General features: G+C 44.1%; 1 protein-coding gene across 4 annotated transcripts in view; it reads left to right on the top strand.

Moving 5' to 3' along the window:
• tp63 (tumor protein p63) overlaps positions 1-10,202 on the top strand; it is a 46,836-nt gene extending 36,634 nt beyond the window's left edge. For 2 of the 4 annotated variants that reach the window (XM_056604061.1, XM_056604059.1), the window contains 10 exons: positions 1,207-1,393; positions 1,679-1,794; positions 2,066-2,175; positions 2,401-2,525; positions 3,220-3,302; positions 3,662-3,786; positions 7,209-7,354; positions 8,316-8,463; positions 9,135-9,228; positions 9,906-10,202. In XM_056604061.1, the coding sequence (XP_056460036.1) occupies positions 1,207-1,393; positions 1,679-1,794; positions 2,066-2,175; positions 2,401-2,525; positions 3,220-3,302; positions 3,662-3,786; positions 7,209-7,354; positions 8,316-8,463; positions 9,135-9,228; positions 9,906-10,202 (1,431 nt within the window). Of the gene's footprint in view, positions 1-1,206; positions 1,394-1,678; positions 1,795-2,065; positions 2,176-2,400; positions 2,538-3,219; positions 3,303-3,661; positions 3,787-7,208; positions 7,355-8,315; positions 8,464-9,134; positions 9,229-9,905 lie in introns of all 4 variants that reach the window. The other 2 variants (XM_056604060.1, XM_056604058.1) reach the window with 1 other exon arrangement.
• The last annotated feature ends 12,000 nt before the right edge of the window (positions 10,203-22,202 follow it).

Here is a 22,202-nt window from a genome sequence, read left to right as displayed (position 1 = left end):
TACACCTTACCAAGCCACTGCCAAACCCCAAGACTCCACCCAAGAAACTTTTCCCTCTGCTGTTTGCTCATCATTCACTTTGATTTAGATTAGATTTATATCTGCTCACCACTCCTTCTCTCCAGTGGGAACAGCGTTCTCTGGAGAACCTCCTGTACTGAAGGTTGAACCTAGCTGTTGTAGAATCTCCTGCTCTCGTTCCCGAAGCCACGGACTCTCGTTCGTGACGTCGGCGCGAAAACCCCATCGGTTAGAGGTGTTTGGGTCCCGGCCGCGGTGGTGGTGGGTTCGAATCCCCGCGGTGCCCACACAGCCTCACCCGTGGGCATCGATGAGCGAGACTAACACAATCCTCCGGCTGACCGCGGCCTGCTCCCGAATGACCTCGTGGTTGTAAGCGCCCGCGGAACGGCGGTGAACCGGGGGGTTGATCCAGGGCGGGCTGGGGGGTGAGGGAGCGGCTGCTCTGAGCCCCGAGCCGGGCCCCGTTTTACGGCTCCTTCTGGGGCCCTCAGCCCTCCCTTTACGACCCTCCACGGAAGTCCTCCGGGCCCCAGGAAAACCCATTGAAGTGCTCCCAACACACACACACGCACACACACACGTGTGTGTGTGTGTGTGTGTGTGTGTGTGTGTGTGTGTGTGTGCGTGTACATTCATTAAAGCCATAATCACAGTCTTTTAACTCCTTCTCCTCGGGGTGTACCTGAGCTCTTCTCCAGGTGTTTCCACCTCCCACTCGCCCTCCTCCCCGGTTCACATGCCCAACATCAATCCTTCCAGAGCTTTTATTTGATATAAACCCAGCAAACTGTTATTAAGGGTTGTGGTACATCATGGTTTTACTCTATAGGGGCCGGATGGTTCGTAAGTGTGTGTTAGGAGGTTCGACTCCATGCGGAAAAGTTCTGGGTTCGATCCCCGTCGTCCACACTGTCCAGCGGGCATCCTTGACTCAGACGGCACCTCACCTGAACCCGCTCCGTAAGGACCGGTGGACTCCCTGTAGTCTTGGCTCAAGGGTTCTGATAGAGAGTCAGGCACGGTCGTAACACTGTGAGTACTCCTGGACTGACCTGTATCTCCCTCCTCCTCCTCCTCCTCCTCCTCCTCCTCCTCCTCCTCCTCCTCTTCCCCCTCCTCCTCCTCCTCTTCCTCCTCCTCCTCCTCCTCCTCCTCCTCCTCCTCCTCCTCCCCCCACCACAGTACTCGACGGAACTCAAGAAGCTGTACTGCCAGATCGCCAAGACCTGTCCGATCCAGATCAAGGTGCTCACCAACCCCCCCCAGGGGGCGGTGATCCGGGCCATGCCGGTCTACAAGAAGGCGGAGCACGTCACGGAGGTGGTGAAGCGCTGCCCCAACCACGAGCTCAGCCGCGAGTTCAACGACGGTAAGAGGAGACACAATGAGGGTCACTTTTATCACACTTTGATTGTATTATTAAAGTACACAGGGGTCAAAATCTTATGCTTGGTACCTGAACAGACACAAGGCAGAAACAGTCATGATGATACGTTTTTTTATCGATTATACTATATATATCGTCTTTTAGCCGCCACTAGTTTAATCCAAAGCGGCTCAGAGTGGATTCAGGATCACGTCATCAAGGAGAACTTCTCCTTGTCTTGTGGACCGGCGGCCATTCTAACCCCGCCCCCTCCCCTGGTGTCCCCAGGTCAGATAGCTCCGCCCAGCCACCTGATCCGGGTGGAGGGCAACAGCCACGCCCAGTACATGGAGGACTCCATCACGGGGCGCCAGAGCGTCCTGGTGCCCTACGAACCCCCGCAGGTGAGACCCCGAGAGGCCGCGGGTTCGATGCCGCGCCACGACACTCGTACTTTACATTTACATTGAGGGTTGTTTAGCAGACGCTTTTATCGAAAGCGACTCACAATAAGTACATTTGTGGAGGAAAGAGAACCAACTAACACTATCAATCACTAGGCTAGCCCATTCCCCGTACACACCAAGGATAGCTAGGATAAGATGCTACACGATGCTAGGTGCTAGTGACTCCCACCTCCAGCCCCATAACCCCGGGCCTCCATCTTGTTTCCAGGTGGGCACCGAGTTCACCACCATCCTGTACAACTTCATGTGCAACTCCAGCTGTGTGGGTGGGATGAACCGAAGACCCATCCTCATCATCGTTACCCTGGAGACCAGAGAGTAAGAGGAGCCACCGCAGCGCTAAGTCTCTCTCTCTCTCTCTCTCTCTCTCTCTCTCTCTCTCTCTCTCTCTCTCTCTCTCTCTCTCTCTCTCTCTCCTTAATCTGTGTCCTATCGCTGCCACTTGACCACTCTCTAACCACAGTGTGTCTCTCTCCCTCTCTCCCCCTCCTCCCCCCATGGTCTCCCCCTCCTCCCCCCTGGTCTCCCCCTCCCCCCCCCCAGCGGTCAAGTGTTGGGCCGGCGGTGCTTCGAGGCGAGGATCTGCGCGTGTCCGGGCCGCGACCGCAAGGCGGACGAGGATAGCATCCGTAAGCAGCAGGTGACGGACGTCACAAAGAGCAGTGACGGTACGAAACGCCGTAAGTAGCGCTGGGGGCTGCGGTGGAGGGGCCGGGAACACGCTTTCCTCACTGCTAGCTCACACACAGGCGCCTAGCCCTTCCTAGCGCTTCTTAGTGCTCTTAACAGGCGCTACGAAGGCTAACAGACGCTTAGGACGACCCATGTAATAAGAACGCTCACATTGGCGCTTAGCGCGATGAAGCCAAGAAGCCACGGGCTGACATGCTGATTAGTGGTGCCCACAACGCTGCACACATGCTAACGCCGACACACGCTGACTAACACATGCTAGGCTAACAATGAACGCATGCCAACACTGCGCACAAGCCTACAGACGCTAACCATGCACACACGCTGCAGACATGACGAGCCACACAGCATGGTCGCTCTACAGAGGTGGAAACTCCAGGTTCAGAAAGTAAAAGTCTCCACCAGGGTTTGTTAGTCACCCATGTTAACTAATGCTAATTTGCTACGTAGCTAATGCTAATTAGCTCCAACCAATGATTTTCAACTCAGCTGAGGTCAATACACAGAGGGAGACAACAAAGGGACTTTTACTTTGTAAACCTGGAACATTCCGCCACACCCTCCCGCTCCTTCCTCTCTATCTGCTTGGTGGCCATCTTGCTTCATGTTGCTGAGGCCAATGCGACGCCGTGCGTCCGTGACCTCTGACCTCCGTCCTCTGTACCTCAGCCTTCCGCCAGGTCTCCCATGGCCTCCAGATGTCGTCCATGAAGAAACGACGGTCCACAGACGAAGAGGTTTTCTGTTTGCCCGTGAGTCCCTCCTCTCACTTCCTGTTGTCCTCCACACTTCATGTCCATCCGGTCACTTCCTGACTACCTCTTAATTCTCAAGAAGATCCTTATGTCTTCCTCCTCACTTCCAGTCTTCTTTCCTCTCGTACTGTCCTTCCTGTCTTCTTCCTCACTTCCTGTCCCTCACTTCCTGTCTTCCTCCTCACTTCATGTCCTCTTTGTCACTTCCTGTCCCACACTTCCTGTCTTTCTCCTCACTTCCTGTCTCCCTCCTCCCTCCCTACCTGTCCGTCTCTGATTGGGTGAATCCCAGCCAGTTTTCCCTGGGCGAGCGAGCTCCGGTCTGACTGCCCTGTCCCCCTCTCTCTCTCTCTCAGATCAAGGGCAGGGAGATCTACGAGATCCTGGTGAAGATCAAGGAGTCTCTGGAGCTCATGCAGTTCCTGCCCCAGCACACCATCGAGTCGTACCGCCAGCAGCAGCAGAACCTCCTGCAGAAACAGTGAGTACCACTCCGGTACTACCAGAGTACTGAGAAGAACCACAGAACCATGTTCCACCAGAGTACTGAGTAGAACCACACCGGTTCTACCACAGAGTAGTGAGTCAGTTCTACTACTATACAGAACTCTCGCCTTGTCGGCATGTTATTGTCTGATTGAACCGTAACAAGTGTGCAGCTGCGCTTACAGGCTGGGATTCTGCTTCCTGTTGTCCTGCACTCCCTTCTCCGCCCCTGGTGGTGTTTGGAGTGTCTGTAGCGTGTGTTTGTACCGTGTGCTCGCAGTGTGTGTTCGTTGTCGTTAGCGTGTGTCCATAGCCCTTTTGTTGTTAGCATGTTTTGTTAGTGTGCTTATTCGTCGCGTCGCTCCAGCGCGTCTCTGGCTGTGATCCACTGGCAGAGGTGTTGTGTTGTTCCTGCGACTTGAGAAGCGAGGCGAGGCCGTGGTTCTGTGTGAGCGCAGGGGAGAGGGAACATGGCCCGGAGGCTCCCCACAGCTCCTCCCCTCTCCGGGGAGCCGCCAACACGCATGAATCGGGACAAATGTGCCGAGCTGAGCTTTGTTCCGCAGACGCTTCCAGAGAGACGGGTTCACGCCTTTGGGTGTTCTGCCAGATTTTGCACAACAGCATAATTCGAGGGGGGAAAGAAAAAAACAACCTTTTGGTTGAACCTCAGCCATTGGCTCAAGCGTGATTAAAATTGACTCACCTGGTTAGTGCGGCCCCGCCCGTGTTAGCGGCGTAGTGGGGAAAGGGCAGACGAAGGGTTAATTATAGTCGAAGGCTCTAATCACTGCTTACGCTATCAGTAAAATTGTGGCTGGCATGGCGCTGACGGAAAACCCGTACATAATGGAACTAGCCACGGGGTTCTTAAGCAACGGATGACTTAAAGGGGGTGACCTTTTTATACCTTGTTATATAAACCCGCAGTTACCAGACACAAGCACTAGGGGGCGTGAAAACACAGCTTAGATTCCTCCTCAATTCTAAAGAGCTTCATTCTTTTTCATTTCTGCTTTCTTCAACGTTTTTTCTTCTCTCCGTCTTTGTGTCTTTTTTTTTTTACCTTGACTTAACTTCTAAATACTAAAACTAGTACTCACACTTCTCTCCTCTAAGTATGGGAAGTCTATCTAGACATTACTGATTATTGGAGTGATTCCTGCGTTTCTGCACGACTGACTCGCATGCACTTGTGAAACAGGGACACCTGCTGGAGAGCAACGGAACTGCATGACAAGACTCCCCAATCATCGTGATTATAATGAGTGCGCCATGACGACGGTGTGATTAAAGACTTTGCCTCCCTAACACAGAATGACCACTCCTTTGTTTCCCTCCCTCGCCCTGTCTCTATCGCCGTGGTAACTAAACCCTGGGCGTGGCCTTACTCCTCCTCCTCCTGCTCCTCTCCCCAGCCTGCTGTCTGCCAGGCTGGGCCGCCAGCTCCTCCAGCCGGCAGGAGAGCAGAGGAGGCGCTGCAGCTCCTCCTGAACCTCTCACCCTACATTCCTCCTCCTCCTCCTCCTCCTCCTCCTGCTCCTCCAGTCTGCTCCTCTTCCTCGTCCATCCTCCTGGACTCCTCCTCGTCGTTTCTCCTCCTCCTCCTCCAGTCTGCTCCTCTTCCTCGTCCCGCCTCCTGGACTCCTCCTCGTCGTTTCTCCTCCTCCTCCTCCAGTCTGCTCCTCTTCCTCGTCCCGCCTCCTGGACTCCTCCTGGACTCCTCCTCCTCCTCCTCCACCAGGCTCCTCGGGGCTCACTGACCGCTTCTGATCTGATGCCTCCTCGTCTCTTCAGCTCCTCGTCGCTTCTACCCTTCCTCCTCCTCCTCCATCTCCTCCTCCTCCTCCTCCTCCTCCTCCTCCTCCTCCTCCTCCTCTTTCATCTCTCCTCCTCCTCCACCACCAGTCTGATCTTCCTCTCATCGACACCTCCTCGGCTCTCCTCCTCCTCCTCCTCCTCCTCACAGTGGTCACTTTGATCTGGGACTGGTTTTCAAAGTAAAAGTCCCCTCAGTGGACTCCATGCACTGACTGAGCCAGCAGAGAGAATAGGATATAGAAAGGGCCACACCGTTTCATTGAGGCTTGGCTGATTTTGCATGTTTAATTATCTGATTGTAATTGTTTTTGTTCCAACGAGCACATCTTGAAACCTTTACTCATTGTAGCAAACTGCGACAAAATCTCCATTGTGTCATTCTGTTTAATTCCCTGGTGTCATCTTAACGCCATTGCATCCAGCACGTAGCATTTGTAGCGGATGTACCATATGTAGCAGATGTAGCATATGTAGCATATGTAGCATATGTAGCAAACCGTTTACTCTGTGACAAGAAACCTTTGAGATGTCCTCCGCCTCTTCGGTGGTCGAGGTCTGGAACCAAGCTGCAGCTCTACTGCAGTTCTTCTTATTAGTTAAACCTGACTGCTACTTTTTAGTGTGATTCTAGTGTATTTCTATTGTGGTGTTACCGTAGTTCTTCCGTATAGTTTCTACTTTCGTTTCTACTGCAGTTTAATTGTAGTTTTACTGTTGTTCGACTGTAGTCCATTGATATACTTTAATTCTACTTCAAATCAAATTCTACTGTTTCTATTCTAGTTTTACTGTAGTATCACTCTAGTTCTATCATAGTTTTACTGTAGTTTTACTGTGGTGCTATCTTAGTTTGACCGTGGTGATTCAGGTGCACATGTTTCACCTTTGCTTTGTGAGTAGAGCTGGACTCAACAGGACTTTGTTTGCTGTTTTCATTTTCAGGGTTGATTGTTTTGAAAGACTTTAATGAGACTTTATTATGCAGATTCTATCGAACGTTGCTCGATGCTGGTCATGGTTTATGAAATCCCTGCGGGACATTAAGATGTTTTTGTAATTCTTTTGTTTGTGAGTTTTAGTGTCTGTCGGGTAAATATCTTTCAGAGACCTTCTGTTTGAAACAGAGGCATGTGTTAGCTTGTTTGCAGTATTGCACTATTGTCTGGTTATTAATAAATGTTCTCTTTTCTGCTTTACCGCTCTCAGTTTCCCTTTCCTGTCTGAAATGTACACTGAATTGAATATTCACATCTTTTCATTTATATTTATGGACATAAAAAAATCTTTAATGAACTTGAGACGTATCAAAATCTTCAAATAACTCAAATGTGGTAGACTACATTATTATGTTAAACTTTTATCCTATCCATTTAGTACAGGATTAATAATATGATGTTATTCTCTGGCCACCTGCCCTCCAGGTGTTCTTTAATCAATAAAGAGATGGGATCTATCGATAGTATTGATCGACTGATCGGATGCGTCCAGGCGATGGCGTGAAGGTCACGTGGTGCTCCGTTTAATCATAGGCCACAGGAAGTGACTAACAGGAAGTGACTAACAGGAAGTGACTAACAGGAAGTGCGTCCCTCCCAGGCCCTCCATGACGCCCCAGCAGTCGTACGGGTCCCAGTCCCCCCCCCACGGGAAGGTGAACAAGCTGCCCTCCGTCAGCCAGCTGATCAACCCCCAGCAGCGAAACTCCATCACCCCCTCCGGCATGGGAGGAGGCCTCACTGACAGTAAGTACTACACCACCCGTCTCTCCTGCTACACCGCCCGTCTCTGCTCCTACACCGCCCGTCTCTGCTCCTACACCACCCGTCCCTCCTCCTACACCACCCGTCTCTCTCTCTCCTGTAGTTCCCGTCTCTCTCCTGTGCTACCTGTCTCTCTCTCCTACACCACCCGTCTCTCTCTCTCCTCCACCACCACCCGTCTCTCTCTCTCCTCCACCACCCGTCTCTCTCTCCTACACCACCCGTCTCTCTCTCTCCTCCACCACCACCCGTCTCTCTCTCTACTACACCACCCGTCTCTCTCCTACACCACCCGTCTCTCTCTACTACACCACCCGTCTCTCTCTACTACACCACCCGTCTCTCTCCTACACCACCCGTCTCTCTCTACTACACCACCCGTCTCTCTCTACTACACCACCCGTCTCTCTCTACTACACCACCCGTCTCTCTCCTACACCACCCGTCTCTCTCTACTACACCACCCGTCTCTCTCTACTACACCACCCGTCTCTCTCTACTACACCACCCGTCTCTCTCCTACACCACCCGTCTCTCTCTCCTACACCACCCGTCTCTCTCTCCTACACCACCCGTCTCTCTCTACTACACCACCCGTCTCTCTCTTCCACCACCTCGTCGAGGGACGGGGGGGGGTGCTATAAGGGGGGGGGGCAGGGGACCCCCACCCCCGGAGGACAAGCTCCTCCTACTGTCCGCCCAGGACCGCCCACCTCATTACCAGGCCCCGCCCCCCACACCGAGTCCCCGCCCCCACCTCGTCCCCCTCCTCTCTTATTGTGCATGCAGTCCGTCTAAAGGTCGTTCACAAGCAGAGGCTGGGGAATCGAACCCGCAACCTTTGGACCGCCCCTAGCCACTGTGACCCCCCCACCCCAACCTGCTCACATCCCATAATACCTAGACGGAGACACTGACGGGGGGGCTGCTTGTGTTTCCATAGTGACGCCCATGATGGGCACTCACCTGCCAATGAGCGGCGACCTGAGCTCGCTCAGCCCCTCCCACGGCCTGCAGCCCCAGCTGCCCATGGTCCCGTCCTCCCACTGCACCCCCCCCCCACCGTACCCCATGGACAGCAGCATCGCCAGGTACCCGCGCTCTCAGGACCCCGCTCTCAGGACCCGGGGGGAGGGGGGGGTGGGGGTTATAGCGTCATGGATAGATAGAGGATGACGATGGAGTGCGTCCTGTGCAGAGAGGTCGTGGGTGGGGCTCTTTCCGACTGATTCGGTCGTGGTCGTGGCACCGTGCGCTCGGTTGTTATGGCGTGCATGTTGTGGGAGTGAAGTGGTCAAGTGACCCCTGAATGTGTTTATATAAGGACATGAATGTGCTTGCCTCGTGTGTTTCTGCATGGAGCGAATGTGTGCATAATATATAAAGTGAACGATGTATATTTATCACATGCGCCTGGGGTACTAACATCAGAAAATAGCACGACCTGTTCTGTACCAAGACAGCTGATATCGTGACTTACCTCTCTCTCTCTCTCTCTCTCGCTCTCGCTCTCTCGCTCTCTCTCTCTCTCTGCCTCTCTCTCTCTCTCTCTCTCTCTCGCTCTCGCTCTCGCTCTCTCTCGCTCTCTGCCTCTCTCTCTGCCTCTCTCTCTCTCTCTCTCTCTCTCTCTCTCGCTCTCTCTCTCTCTGCCTCTCTCTCTCTCTCTCTCTCTTTCTCTGTCTCTCTGTCTCTGTCTCTGTCTCTCTCTCTCTCTCTCTCTCTCTCTCTCTCTCTCTCTCTCTCTCTCTCTCTCTCTCTCCAGCTTCCTCCTGCGTCTGGGCTGTTCAGGCTGCCTGGACTACTTCTCAGCTCAGGGCCTAACCAACATCTACCAGATTGAGAACTACAACATGGAGGTGAGCCTTAGCCTGCCGTGTGTGTGTGTGTGTGTGTGTGTGTGTGTGTGTGTGTGTGTGTGTGTGTGTGTGTGTGTGTGTGTGTGTGTGTGTGTGTGTGTGTGTGTGTGTGTGTGTGTGTGTGTGTGTATACAGCTGCACTGTATGTCTGTATTTATATTAATATCATTTGTATGTATTCAGATTGACTGACTTGGTTGGGGCACTGCTAAATCGATTGGAAATATTGGTTGATTCATTGATGGATGGATTGAATGTATTTTGATCGCCTGATCAATAGATTGCCAACTGTCCGCTGGCATGTCTTTTAGCGTGTATTTATGAATGAATCAATGATCGATAGATAAGAGGAATATTGATCGCACGATCAACAGATCACTGACTGTGATCCTATGCGTTTCCTTTAGAATATACACTATATGTTGATCGACTGATCGACTGATCAATAGACCGCGCGTCTTTAAGGGTGTATATATGTAATGATCAACAGATAAATCGATGGCTAACAGTGTCCACTCGTGTCTCCTTCAAGACGCACAGAGTGAATATTGATCAGCCGATCGGCCGATCAATCGATTGCTAACGGTGTCCACTCGTGTCTCCCTTAGGACGCACAGAGTGTATATTGATCGCCCGACCAATCGATTGCTAACGGTGTCCGTGGCGTGTCCCCCCAGGACCTCTCCAGACTGAAGATCCCCCCAGACTACCAGCACCTCATCTGGAAGGGCATCATGGAGCACCGGCAGAACATGGACTTCTCCCCGCCGCCCCACATCCTGCGGAGCGCCACCGGGGCGTCTACGGTCAGCCTGGGCTCCTCTGAGGCGCGCGGCGAGCGCGTCATCGACGCCGTGCGCTTCACGCTGCGCCAAACCATCTCCTTCCCCCCGCGGGACGAGTGGTCCGACTTCTCCTTCGACCTCGACTCCCGCCGCAACAAGCAGCAGCGCATCAAGGAGGAGGGGGAATGAACGGACCATTTGTTTACATGCACCCGCCCCCCTGACCCTTGACCCCCCGCTGACAACCCCCCCGCCCCCCCCCCCCCCCCCCCCCCGGGCCGCCATTTCAGTTCAACCCGCTGAAACATTTCAATTGAAATCTCCGGTGTTTTCGCCGTTGCGCCGCGGAGAGCCGGACACTTTGTTTTAAAAAGAGGTACAGATCAAAAGTGCACTTAAGGTCTTGAGTGTGGGGGCTCGGCCGGTCGCCTGGAGAGGCGCGCGTTCGAGTCCCGCGTGCATTTGCTTAAGGGTTCGCCTCGCTCGAAAGAGAGAGAGCACTTAGGGAATGCTGCGAAAGGTTTTTATATCGTAATTTTTTTTTTTTGTCGTCTTTGTTTTTTTGTTTTTATATACGTCAGATATGGTCTTAATACTTTCCAATGTAAAGCAGGACCGCACGTGGATCTTGCGTGCGAGGGGCTTCTGGGTCGTTGGGTTTCGTAGTCTCTGTTAGAGCCTTCCCAGGCTAAAGCGTTCACCCTCCGACCGCCCCGAGGTCGGACTGTAAACATTTCAAGAGTCTTCTTCTCACCAAAGTGTTATGATGACCTGCTCCCCAGAGCTCCCCAGTGCTCCTCTTGCAGCTCTCGCTTCTGCTGTTAGCCTCGCGCCCGCTTCTGTTTGTTTCTGTCTCAGCTACGTGTTAAGAGCGACGTGCTACGTGTTACGGGCTGCATGCTAGGAGCTATGTGCTAGGAGCTACGTGCTACGTGTGTGTGTGGGATTCCCAAGTATTCCGGTTCAGGATCCATCCTTCCTCCTATATCCTTCTTGTCAGTGTTGCAGGTGTACTGAACTGATGTCTGTGTTTCCATCGATCAAAAGGTGCCTGGCATCGAATCTTTGTTTACTACGTTTTTAAGGACCGTATAGTTTTGGTAAGGGTTTATGTTTGATAGTTAGCCAAAACATTTGATATCATGTATATACATTTGTATAGCTATTTTCTTGAACAAACCTAAAGAAAATACTTGATAAGCCCAATGCCATATGGATGTGAATACAGCGGTACCATCAGAACTAATGTTTGTATTAATCGACAGTTATACATATGTACCCTTTACCAGCATGATGTGCCAAGTAGCATTGTTAAAGCCTTAGAAAGCATCTGCCATTTCATATTTTTGTACAATATATTGTAAATATGTTGCAAGTGGGCTTTTGTGATATAAATCCAAAATAAATATACATACTAAATGCATTTCATGTTTATGAATATTGTTTCATTGTTTTCAATCATCTAGAATTCACCATTCACAATATTTTTTAATCGCTTGTGACGAGCGATTAAAGCGTTACCCCTTAACAGCGTTACCCCTTAACAGCGTTACCCCTTAACAGCGTTACCCCTTAACAGCGTTACCCCTTATGTATTTTTTCATGTTGTGCCATAAAAAGCGACAGTGTTACCCCTTATGTATTTTTTCATGTTGTGCCATAAAAAGCGACAGTGTTACCCCTTAAGTTTTATTTGACAATGACCGATAAGAAGTGAAAGTGTTACCCCTTATGTGTTTTTCCATGACGAGCGGCTCGTTTTTTATGGTCACTGTCGAATATAACATAAGGGGTAACACTGTCGCTTTTTATAGGTCGTCGTCAAACGAAAAGTAAGTAATTTTTTATCGTCTAATAAGACATAAGGGGTAACACTGTCGTTTTTTTTTTGTCGTTGTCAAATAAAACATAAGGGGTAACACTGTCGTTTTTTGCGCTCGTTGTTGAATAAAACATAAGGGGTAACACTGTCGTTTTTTATCACACGTCATGAACAAATACATAAGGGGTAACACTGTCGCTTTTTATCTTTCGTCATGGAAAAAAACATAAGGGGTAACACTGTTGTTTTTTTTGCTCACGTTGAATAAAACATAAGGGGTAACACCGTCGTTTTTTGCGCTCGTTGTCTAATAAAACATAAGGGGTAACACTGTCGTTTTTTATCTTTCGTCATGGAAAAAAACATAAGGGGTAACACTGTCGTTTTTTATCGCTCGTCATCCAATAAAACGTAAGGGGTAACACTGTCGTTTTTTATCTTTCGTCATGGAAAATACATAGGTGGTAACACTGTCGTTTTTTATTGGTCGTTGTCAAATAAAACATAAGGGGTAACACTGTCGTTTTTTTTTTATCATCGTTGTCTGATAAAACATAAGGGGTAACACTGTCGCTTTTTATCACACATCATGAAAAAATACATAAGGGGTAACACTGTCGCTTTTTATCTTTCGTCATGGAAAAAAACATAAGGGGTAACACTGTTTTTTTTTTTATCATCGTTGTCTAATAAAACATAAGGGGTAACACTGTCGCTTTTTATCTTTCGCCATGGAAAAAAACATAAGGGGTAACACTGTCGTTTTTTATCTTTCGCCATGGAAAAAAACATAAGGGGTAACACTGTCGCTTTTTATCTTTCGTCATGGAAAAATACATAAGGGGTAACACTGTCGTTTTTTTTGATCTCGTTGAATAAAACATAAGGGGTAACACTGTCGCTTTTTATCAAACGTCATGAAAAAATACATAAGGGGTAACACTGTCGCTTTTTATCTTTCGTCATGGAAAAAAACATAAGGGGTAACACTGTCGCTTTTTATCTTTCGTCATGAAAAAAAAACATAAGGGGTAACAATGTCGCTTTTAATCTTTCGTCACGGAAAAAAACATAAGGGGTAACACTGTCGTTTTTTATCTTTCGTCATGGAAAAATACATAAGGGGTAACACTGTCGCTTTTTATCTTTCGTCACGGAAAAAAACATAAGGGGTAACACCGTCGTTTTTTATCTTTCGCCATGGAAAAAAACATAAGGGGTAACACTGTCGTTTTTTTTGCTCTCGTTTAATAAAACATAAGGGGTAACACTGTCGCTTTTTATCACACGTCATGAAAAAATACATAAGGGGTAACACTGTCGCTTTTTATCTTTCGTCATGGAAAAAAACATAAGGGGTAACACTGTTGTTTTTTATCTTTCGTCATGGAAAAAAACATAAGGGGTAACACTGTCGTTTTTTATCTTTAGTCATGGAAAAAAACCTAAGGGGTAACACTGTCGTTTTTTATCTTTCGTCATGTAAAAAAAACATAAGGGGTAACACTGTCGTTTTTTATCTTTCGTCATGAAAAAAAAACATAAGGGGTAACACTGTCGCTTTTTATCTTTCGTCACGGAAAAAAACATAAGGGGTAACACTGTCGTTTTTTATCTTTCGTCATGAAAAAAAAACATAAGGGGTAACACTGTCGCTTTTTATCTTTCGTCACGGAAAAAAACATAAGGGGTAACACAGTCGTTTTTTATCTTTCGTCATGTTAAAAAAACATAAGGGGTAACACTGTGGCTTTTTATCTTTCGTCACGGAAAAAAACATAAGGGGTAACACTGTCGCTTTTTATCTTTCGTCACGGAAAAAAACATAAGGGGTAATACTGTCGTTTTTTATCTTTCGCCATGGAAAAAAACATAAGGGGTAACACTGTCGTTTTTTATCTTTCGTCATGGAAAAATACATAAGGGGTAACACTGTCGTTTTTTATCTTTCGTCATGGAAAAATACATAAGGGGTAACACTGTCGTTTTTTTTGCTCTCGTTGAATAAAACATAAGGGGTAACACTGTCGCTTTTTATCACACGTCATGAAAAAATACATAAGGGGTAACACTGTCGCTTTTTATCTTAGGTCATGAAAAAAAAACATAAGGGGTAACACTGTCGCTTTTTATCTTTCATCATGAAAAAAAAACATAAGGGGTAACACTGTCGCTTTTTATCTTTCGTCATGGAAAAAAACATAAGGGGTAACACTGTCGCTTTTTATCTTTCGTCATGAAAAAAAAACATAAGGGGTAACACTGTCGCTTTTTATCTTAGGTCATGAAAAAAAAACATAAGGGGTAACACTGTCGCTTTTTATCTTTCATCATGAAAAAAAACATAAGGGGTAACACTGTCGTTTTTTATCTTTCGTCATGAAAAAAAACATAAGGGGTAACACTGTCGCTTTTTATCTTTCGTCACGGAAAAAAACATAAGGGGTAACACTGTCGTTTTTTATCTTTCGCCATGGAAAAAAACATAAGGGATAACACTGTCGTTTTTTATCTTTCGTCATGGAAAAATACATAAGGGGTAACACTGTCGCTTTTTATCTTTCGTCACGGAAAAAAACATAAGGGGTAACACTGTTGCTTTTTATCTTTCGTCACGGAAAAAAACATAAGGGGTAACACTGTCGCTTTTTATCTTTCGTCACGGAAAAAAACATAAGGGGTAACACTGTCGTTTTTTATCTTTCGCCATGGAAAAAAACATAAGGGGTAACACTGTCGTTTTTTATCTTTCGTCATGGAAAAATACATAAGGGGTAACACTGTCGCTTTTTATCTTTCGTCACGGAAAAAAACATAAGGGGTAACACTGTCGTTTTTTATCTTTCGCCATGGAAAAAAACATAAGGGGTAACACTGTCGTTTTTTATCTTTCGTCATGGAAAAATACATAAGGGGTAACACTGTCGTTTTTTATCTTAGGTCATGAAAAAAAAACATAAGGGGTAACACTGTCGCTTTTTATCTTTCATCATGAAAAAAAAACATAAGGGGTAACACTGTCGCTTTTTATCTTTCGTCACGGAAAAAAACATAAGGGGTAACACTGTCGTTTTTTTTCTTTCGCCATAGAAAAAAACATAAGGGGTAACACTGTCGTTTTTTATCTTTCGTCATGGAAAAAAACATAAGGGGTAACACTGTCGCTTTTTATGTTTCGTCATGGAAAAAAACATAAGGGGTAACACTGTCGCTTTTTATCTTTCGTCATGGAAAAAAACATAAGGGGTAGCACTGTTGTTTTTTATCTTTCGTCATGGAAAAAAACATAAGGGGTAACACTGTCGTTTTTTATCTTTCGTCATGGAAAAAAACATAAGGGGTAACACTGTCGCTTTTTATCTTTCGTCATGGAAAAAAACATAAGGGGTAACACTGTCGCTTTTTATCTTTCGTCATGAAAAAAAAACATAAGGGGTAACACTGTCGCTTTTTATCTTTCGTCATGAAAAAAAAACATAAGGGGTAACACTGTCGCTTTTTATCTTTCGTCATGAAAAAAAAACATAAGGGGTAACACTGTCGTTTTTTATCTTTCGTCACGGAAAAAAACATAAGGGGAAACACTGTCGTTTTTTATCTTTCGCCATGGAAAAAAACATAAGGGGTAACACTGTCGTTTTTTATCTTTCGCCATGGAAAAAAACATAAGGGGTATCACTGTCGTTTTTTATCTTTCGTCATGGAAAAATACATAAGGGGTAACACTGTCGTTTTTTATCTTAGGTCATGAAAAAAAAACATAAGGGGTAACACTGTCGCTTTTTATCTTTCATCATGAAAAAAAAACATAAGGGGTAACACTGTCGCTTTTTATCTTTCGTCACGGAAAAAAACATAAGGGGTAACACTGTCGTTTTTTTTCTTTCGCCATGGAAAAAAACATAAGGGGTAACACTGTCGTTTTTTATCTTTCGTCATGGAAAAAAACATAAGGGGTAACACTGTCGCTTTTTATGTTTCGTCATGGAAAAAAACATAAGGGGTAACACTGTCGCTTTTTATCTTTCGTCATGGAAAAAAACATAAGGGGTAACACTGTTGTTTTTTATGTTTCGTCATGGAAAAAAACATAAGGGGTAACACTGTCGCTTTTTATCTTTCGTCATGAAAAAAAAAACATAAGGGGTAACACTGTCGCTTTTTATTTTTCGTCATGAAAAAAAAACATAAGGGGTAACACTGTCGCTTTTTATCTTTCGTCATGAAAAAAAAACATAAGGGGTAGCACTGTCGTTTTTTATCTTTCGTCACGGAAAAAAACATAAGGGGTAACACTGTCGTTTTTTATCTTTCGCCATGGAAAAAAACATAAGGGGTAACACTGTCGTTTTTTATCTTTCGTCATGGAAAAAAACAAGGGGTAACACTGTCGTTTTTTATCTTTTGTCATGGAAAAAAACATAAGGGGTAACACTGTCGTTTTTTATCTTAGGTCATGAAAAAAAAACATAAGGGGTAACACTGTCGCTTTTTATCTTTCGTCATAAAAAAAAACATAAGGGGTAACACTGTCGCTTTTTATCTTTCGTCACGGAAAAAAACATAAGGGGTAACACTGTCGTTTTTTTTCTTTCGCCATGGAAAAAAACATAAGGGGTAACACTGTCGTTTTTTATCTTTCGTCATGGAAAAAAACATAAGGGGTAACACTGTCGCTTTTTATGTTTCGTCATGGAAAAAAACATAAGGGGTAACACTGTCGCTTTTTATCTTTCGTCATGGAAAAAAACATAAGGGGTAACACTGTTGTTTTTTATCTTTCGTCATGGAAAAAAACATAAGGGGTAACACTGTCGTTTTTTATCTTTCGTCATGGAAAAAAACATAAGGGGTAACACTGTCGCTTTTTATCTTTCGTCATGGAAAAAAACATAAGGGGTAACACTGTCGCTTTTTATCTTTCGTCATGAAAAAAAAACATAAGGGGTAACACTGTCGCTTTTTATCTTTCGTCATGAAAAAAAAACATAAGGGGTAACACTGTCGCTTTTTATCTTTCGTCATGAAAAAAAACATAAGGGGTAACACTGTCGTTTTTTATCTTTCGTCACGGAAAAAAACATAAGGGGTAACACTGTCGTTTTTTATCTTTCGCCATGGAAAAAAACATAAGGGGTAACACTGTCGTTTTTTATCTTTCGTCATGGAAAAATACATAAGGGGTAACACTGTCGTTTATTATCTTTCGTCATGGAAAAATACATAAGGGGTAACACTGTCGTTTTTTATCTTAGGTCATGAAAAAAAAACATAAGGGGTAACACTGTCGCTTTTTATCTTTCATCATGAAAAAAAAACATAAGGGGTAACACTGTCGCTTTTTATCTTTCGTCACGGAAAAAAACATAAGGGGTAACACTGTCGTTTTTTTTCTTTCGCCATGGAAAAAAACATAAGGGGTAACACTGTCGTTTTTTATCTTTCGTCATGGAAAAAAACATAAGGGGTAACACTGTCGCTTTTTATGTTTCGTCATGGAAAAAAACATAAGGGGTAACACTGTCGCTTTTTATCTTTCGTCATGGAAAAAAACATAAGGGGTAACACTGTTGTTTTTTATCTTTCGTCATGGAAAAAAACATAAGGGGTAACACTGTCGTTTTTTATCTTTCATCATGGAAAAAAACATAAGGGGTAACACTGTCGCTTTTTATCTTTCGTCATGGAAAAAAACATAAGGGGTAACACTGTCGCTTTTTATCTTTCGTCATGAAAAAAAAACATAAGGGGTAACACTGTCGCTTTTTATTTTTCGTCATGAAAAAAAACATAAGGGGTAACACTGTCGCTTTTTATCTTTCGTCATGAAAAAAAACATAAGGGGTAACACTGTCGTTTTTTATCTTTCGTCACGGAAAAAAACATAAGGGGTAACACTGTCGTTTTTTATCTTTCGCCATGGAAAAAAACATAAGGGGTAACACTGTCGTTTTTTATCTTTCGTCATGGAAAAAAACATAAGGGGTAACACTGTCGTTTTTTATCTTTCGTCATGGAAAAAAACATAAGGGGTAACACTGTCGTTTTTTATCTTTCGTCATGAAAAAAAAACATAAGGGGTAACACTGTCGCTTTTTATCTTTCGTCATGAAAAAAAAACATAAGGGGTAACACTGTCGCTTTTTATTTTTCGTCATGAAAAAAAAACATAAGGGGTAACACTGTCGTTTTTTATCTTTCGTCATGAAAAAAAACATAAGGGGTAACACTGTCGTTTTTTTATCTTTCGTCATGGAAAAAAACATAAGGGGTAACACTGTCGCTTTTTATCTTTTGTCATGGAAAAAAACATAAGGGGTAACACTGTCGTTTTTTTATCATCGTTGTCTAATAAAACATAAGGGGTAACACTGTCGTTTTTTACTGGTCGTTGTCAAATTAAACATAAGGGGTAACACTGTCGTTTTTTTGTAGCTCGTCGTCAAATGAGGTAGTGGGGACTCAAACCCGAGTCTACAGAGTGTTAATCTATCACCCTATAATATACCACTGCACCACCAGGACACAGTAATTAAATACTTCGGAAGTTATGCTTGACCTTACAATTTGTAGAAGAAATAAGCTGAATTTATAGGTGAGAGCCCACCTCCTCCCACTGTGGCTGTGTGTTTATATGAGGATTCGAACGAGGGTCAACAGAGTGTTAAAGCACTCTCTTACCACTGCACCACCTGGGCACTGAAAAATAAACCTTTTGAAGTTATACTTGACATTACAATACACATGAAACGTGTGTCTAAAGTAATAAGTCGAATCAATGGAAACAGTTAAGTGACCTCGTGGGAATTGAACAGAGGAACTCAGATACTAAAGCCCAAAGCTGTATCCACTGTACCACAGAGTAAGATTATAGGACCCGTTCGGAAGTACATTTTGACACTGCTGTATTTTATCAGTCACCAGCATAAAAACATAAGGGGTAACACTGTTGTTTTTTTGCGCTCGTTGTTGAATAAAACGTAAGGGGTAACACTGTTGTTTTTTATCTTTCGTCATGGAAAAAAACATAAGGGGTAACACTGTCGTTTTTTATCTTTCGCCATGGAAAAAAACATAAGGGGTAACACTGTCGTTTTTTATCTTTCGTCATGGAAAAATACATAAGGGGTAACACTTTCGTTTTTTATCTTTCGTCATGGAAAAATACATAAGGGGTAACACTGTCGCTTTTTATCTTTCGTCACGGAAAAAAACATAAGGGGTAACACTGTAGTTTTTTATCTTTCGCCATGGAAAAAAACATAAGGGGTAACACTGTCGTTTTTTATCTTTCGTCATGAAAAAAAACATAAGGGGTAACACTGTCGCTTTTTATCTTTCGCCATGGAAAAATACATAAGGGGTAACACTGTCGTTTTTTATCTTTCGTCATGGAAAAAAACATAAGGGGTAACACTGTCGCTTTTTATCTTTCGTCATGAAAAAAAAACAGAAGGGGTAACACTGTCGTTTTTTATCTTTCGCCATGGAAAAAAACATAAGGGGTAACACTGTCGTTTTTTATCTTTCGTCATGGAAAAATACATAAGGGGTAACACTGTCGCTTTTTATCTTTCGTCATGAAAAAAAAACATAAGGGGTAACACTGTCGCTTTTTTATCTTTCGTCATGAAAAAAAAACATAAGGGGTAACACTGTCGTTTTTTATCTTTCGTCATGAAAAAAAACATAAGGGGTAACACTGTCGTTTTTTTTGCTCTCGTTGAATAAAACATAAGGGGTAACACTGTCGCTTTTTATCACACGTCATGAAAAAATACATAAGGGGTAACACTGTCGTTTTTTATCTTTCGTCATGGAAAAAAACATAAGGGGTAACACTGTCGTTTTTTATCTTTCGTCATGACAAAAAAAAAAAAAGGGGTAACACTGTCGTTTTTTATCTTTCGTCATGAAAAAAAAACATAAGGGGTAACACTGTCGTTTTTTATCTTTCGTCATGAAAAAAAAACATAAGGGGTAACACTGTCGCTTTTTATCTTTCGCCATGGAAAAAAACATAAGGGGTAACACTGTCGTTTTTTTTTGCTCTCGTTGAATAAAACATAAGGGGTAACACTGTCGTTTTTTATCTTTCGTCATGGAAAAAAACATAAGGGGTAACACTGTCGCTTTTTATCTTTTGTCATGGAAAAAAACATAAGGGGTAACACTGTCGGTTTTTTTTTATCATCGTTGTCTAATAAAACATAAGGGGTAACACTCGTTTTTTACTGGTCGTTGTCAAATTAAACATAAGGGGTAACACTGTCGTTTTTTTGTAGCTCGTCGTCAAATGAGGTAGCGGGGACTCAAACCCGAGTCTACAGAGTGTTAATCTATCACCCTATAATATACCACTGCACCACCAGGACACAGTAATTAAATACTTCGGAAGTTATACTTGACCTTACAATTTGTAGAAGAAATAAGCTGAATTTATAGGTGAGAGCCCACCTCCTCCCACTGTGGCTGTGTGTTTATATGAGGATTCGAACCAGGGTCAACAGAGTGTTAAAGCACTCTCTTACCACTGCACCACCTGGGCACTGAAAAATAAACCTTTTGAAGTTATACTTGACATTACAATACACATGAAACGTGTATCTAAAGTAATAAGTCGAATCAATGGAAACAGTTAAGTGACCTCGGTGGGAATTGAACAGAGGAACTCAGATACTAAAGCCCAAAGCTGTATCCACTGTACCACAGAGTAAGATAATAGGACTCGTTCGGAAGTACATTTTGACACTGCTGTATTTTATCGGTCACCAGCATAAAAACATAAGGGGTAACACTGTTGTTTTTTTGCGCTCGTTGTTGAATAAAACGTAAGGGGTAACACTGTTGTTTTTTATCTTTCGTCATGGAAAAAAACATAAGTGGTAACACTGTCACTTTTTATCTTTCGTCATGAAAAAAAAACATAAGGGGTAACACTGTCGCTTTTTATCTTTCGTCATGAAATAAAAACATAAGGGGTAACACTGTCGTTTTTTATCTTTCGCCATGGAAAAAAACATAAGGGGTAACACTGTCGTTTTTTATCTTTCGTCATGGAAAAATACATAAGGGGTAACACTGTCGTTTTTTATCTTTCGCCATGGAAAAAAACATAAGGGGTAACACTGTCGTTTTTTATCTTTCGTCATGGACAAATACATAAGGGGTAACACTGTCGTTTTTTATCTTTCGTCATGGAAAAAAACATAAGGGGTAACACTGTCGCTTTTTATCTTTCGTCACGGAAAAAAACATAAGGGGTAACACTGTCGCTTTTTATCTTTCGTCATGAAAAAAAAACATAAGGGGTAACACTGTCGCTTTTTATCTTTCGTCATGAAAAAAAAACATAAGGGGTAACACTGTCGCTTTTTATCTTTCGTCATGAAAAAAAAACATAAGGGGTAACACGTTCGCTTTTTATCTTTCGTCACGGAAAAAAACATAAGGGGTAACACTGTCGCTTTCTATCTTTCGTCACGGAAAAAAACATAAGGGGTAACACTGTCGTTTTTTTGCGCTCGTTGTTGAATAAAACGTAAGGGGTAACACTGTTGTTTTTTATCTTTCGTCATGGAAAAAAACATAAGTGGTAACACTGTCACTTTTTATCTTTCGTCATGAAAAAAAAAAAAAAAAAAACATAAGGGGTAACACTGTCGCTTTTTATCTTTCGTCATGAAATAAAAACATAAGGGGTAACACTGTCGTTTTTTATCTTTCGCCATGGAAAAAAACATAAGGGGTAACACTGTCGTTTTTTATCTTTCGTCATGGACAAATACATAAGGGGTAACACTGTCGTTTTTTATCTTAGGTCATGGACAAATACATAAGGGGTAACACTGTCGTTTTTTATCTTTCGTCATGGAAAAATACATAAGGGGTAACACTGTCGTTTTTTATCTTTCGCCATGGAAAAAAACATAAGGGGTAACACTGTCGTTTTTTATCTTTCGTCATGGACAAATACATAAGGGGTAACACTGTCGTTTTTTATCTTTCGTCATGGAAAAAAACATAAGGGGTAACACTGTCGCTTTTTATCTTTCGTCACGGAAAAAAACATAAGGGGTAACACTGTCGCTTTTTATCTTTCGTCATGAAAAAAAAACATAAGGGGTAACACTGTCGCTTTTTATCTTTCGTCATGAAAAAAAAACATAAGCGGTAACACTGTCGCTTTTTATCTTTCGTCATGAAAAAAAAACATAAGGGGTAACACGTTTGCTTTTTATCTTTCGTCACGGAAAAAAACATAAGGGGTAACACCAGGGCCGGCGATCGGCATAGGCGAGCTAGGCGACCGCCTAGGGCGACAAATGCGTTGGGGGCGCCCTCTGGTGGCGCCCTTAATTAAAAAA

The sequence above is a fragment of the Gadus chalcogrammus genome, chromosome 12 (assembly GCF_026213295.1).
Source record: "Gadus chalcogrammus isolate NIFS_2021 chromosome 12, NIFS_Gcha_1.0, whole genome shotgun sequence".
Lineage (NCBI taxonomy): Eukaryota > Metazoa > Chordata > Actinopteri > Gadiformes > Gadidae > Gadus > Gadus chalcogrammus.
The sequence above is the reverse complement of the archived record's forward strand: the minus strand, read 5'-3'. Positions and strand labels throughout refer to the sequence as shown.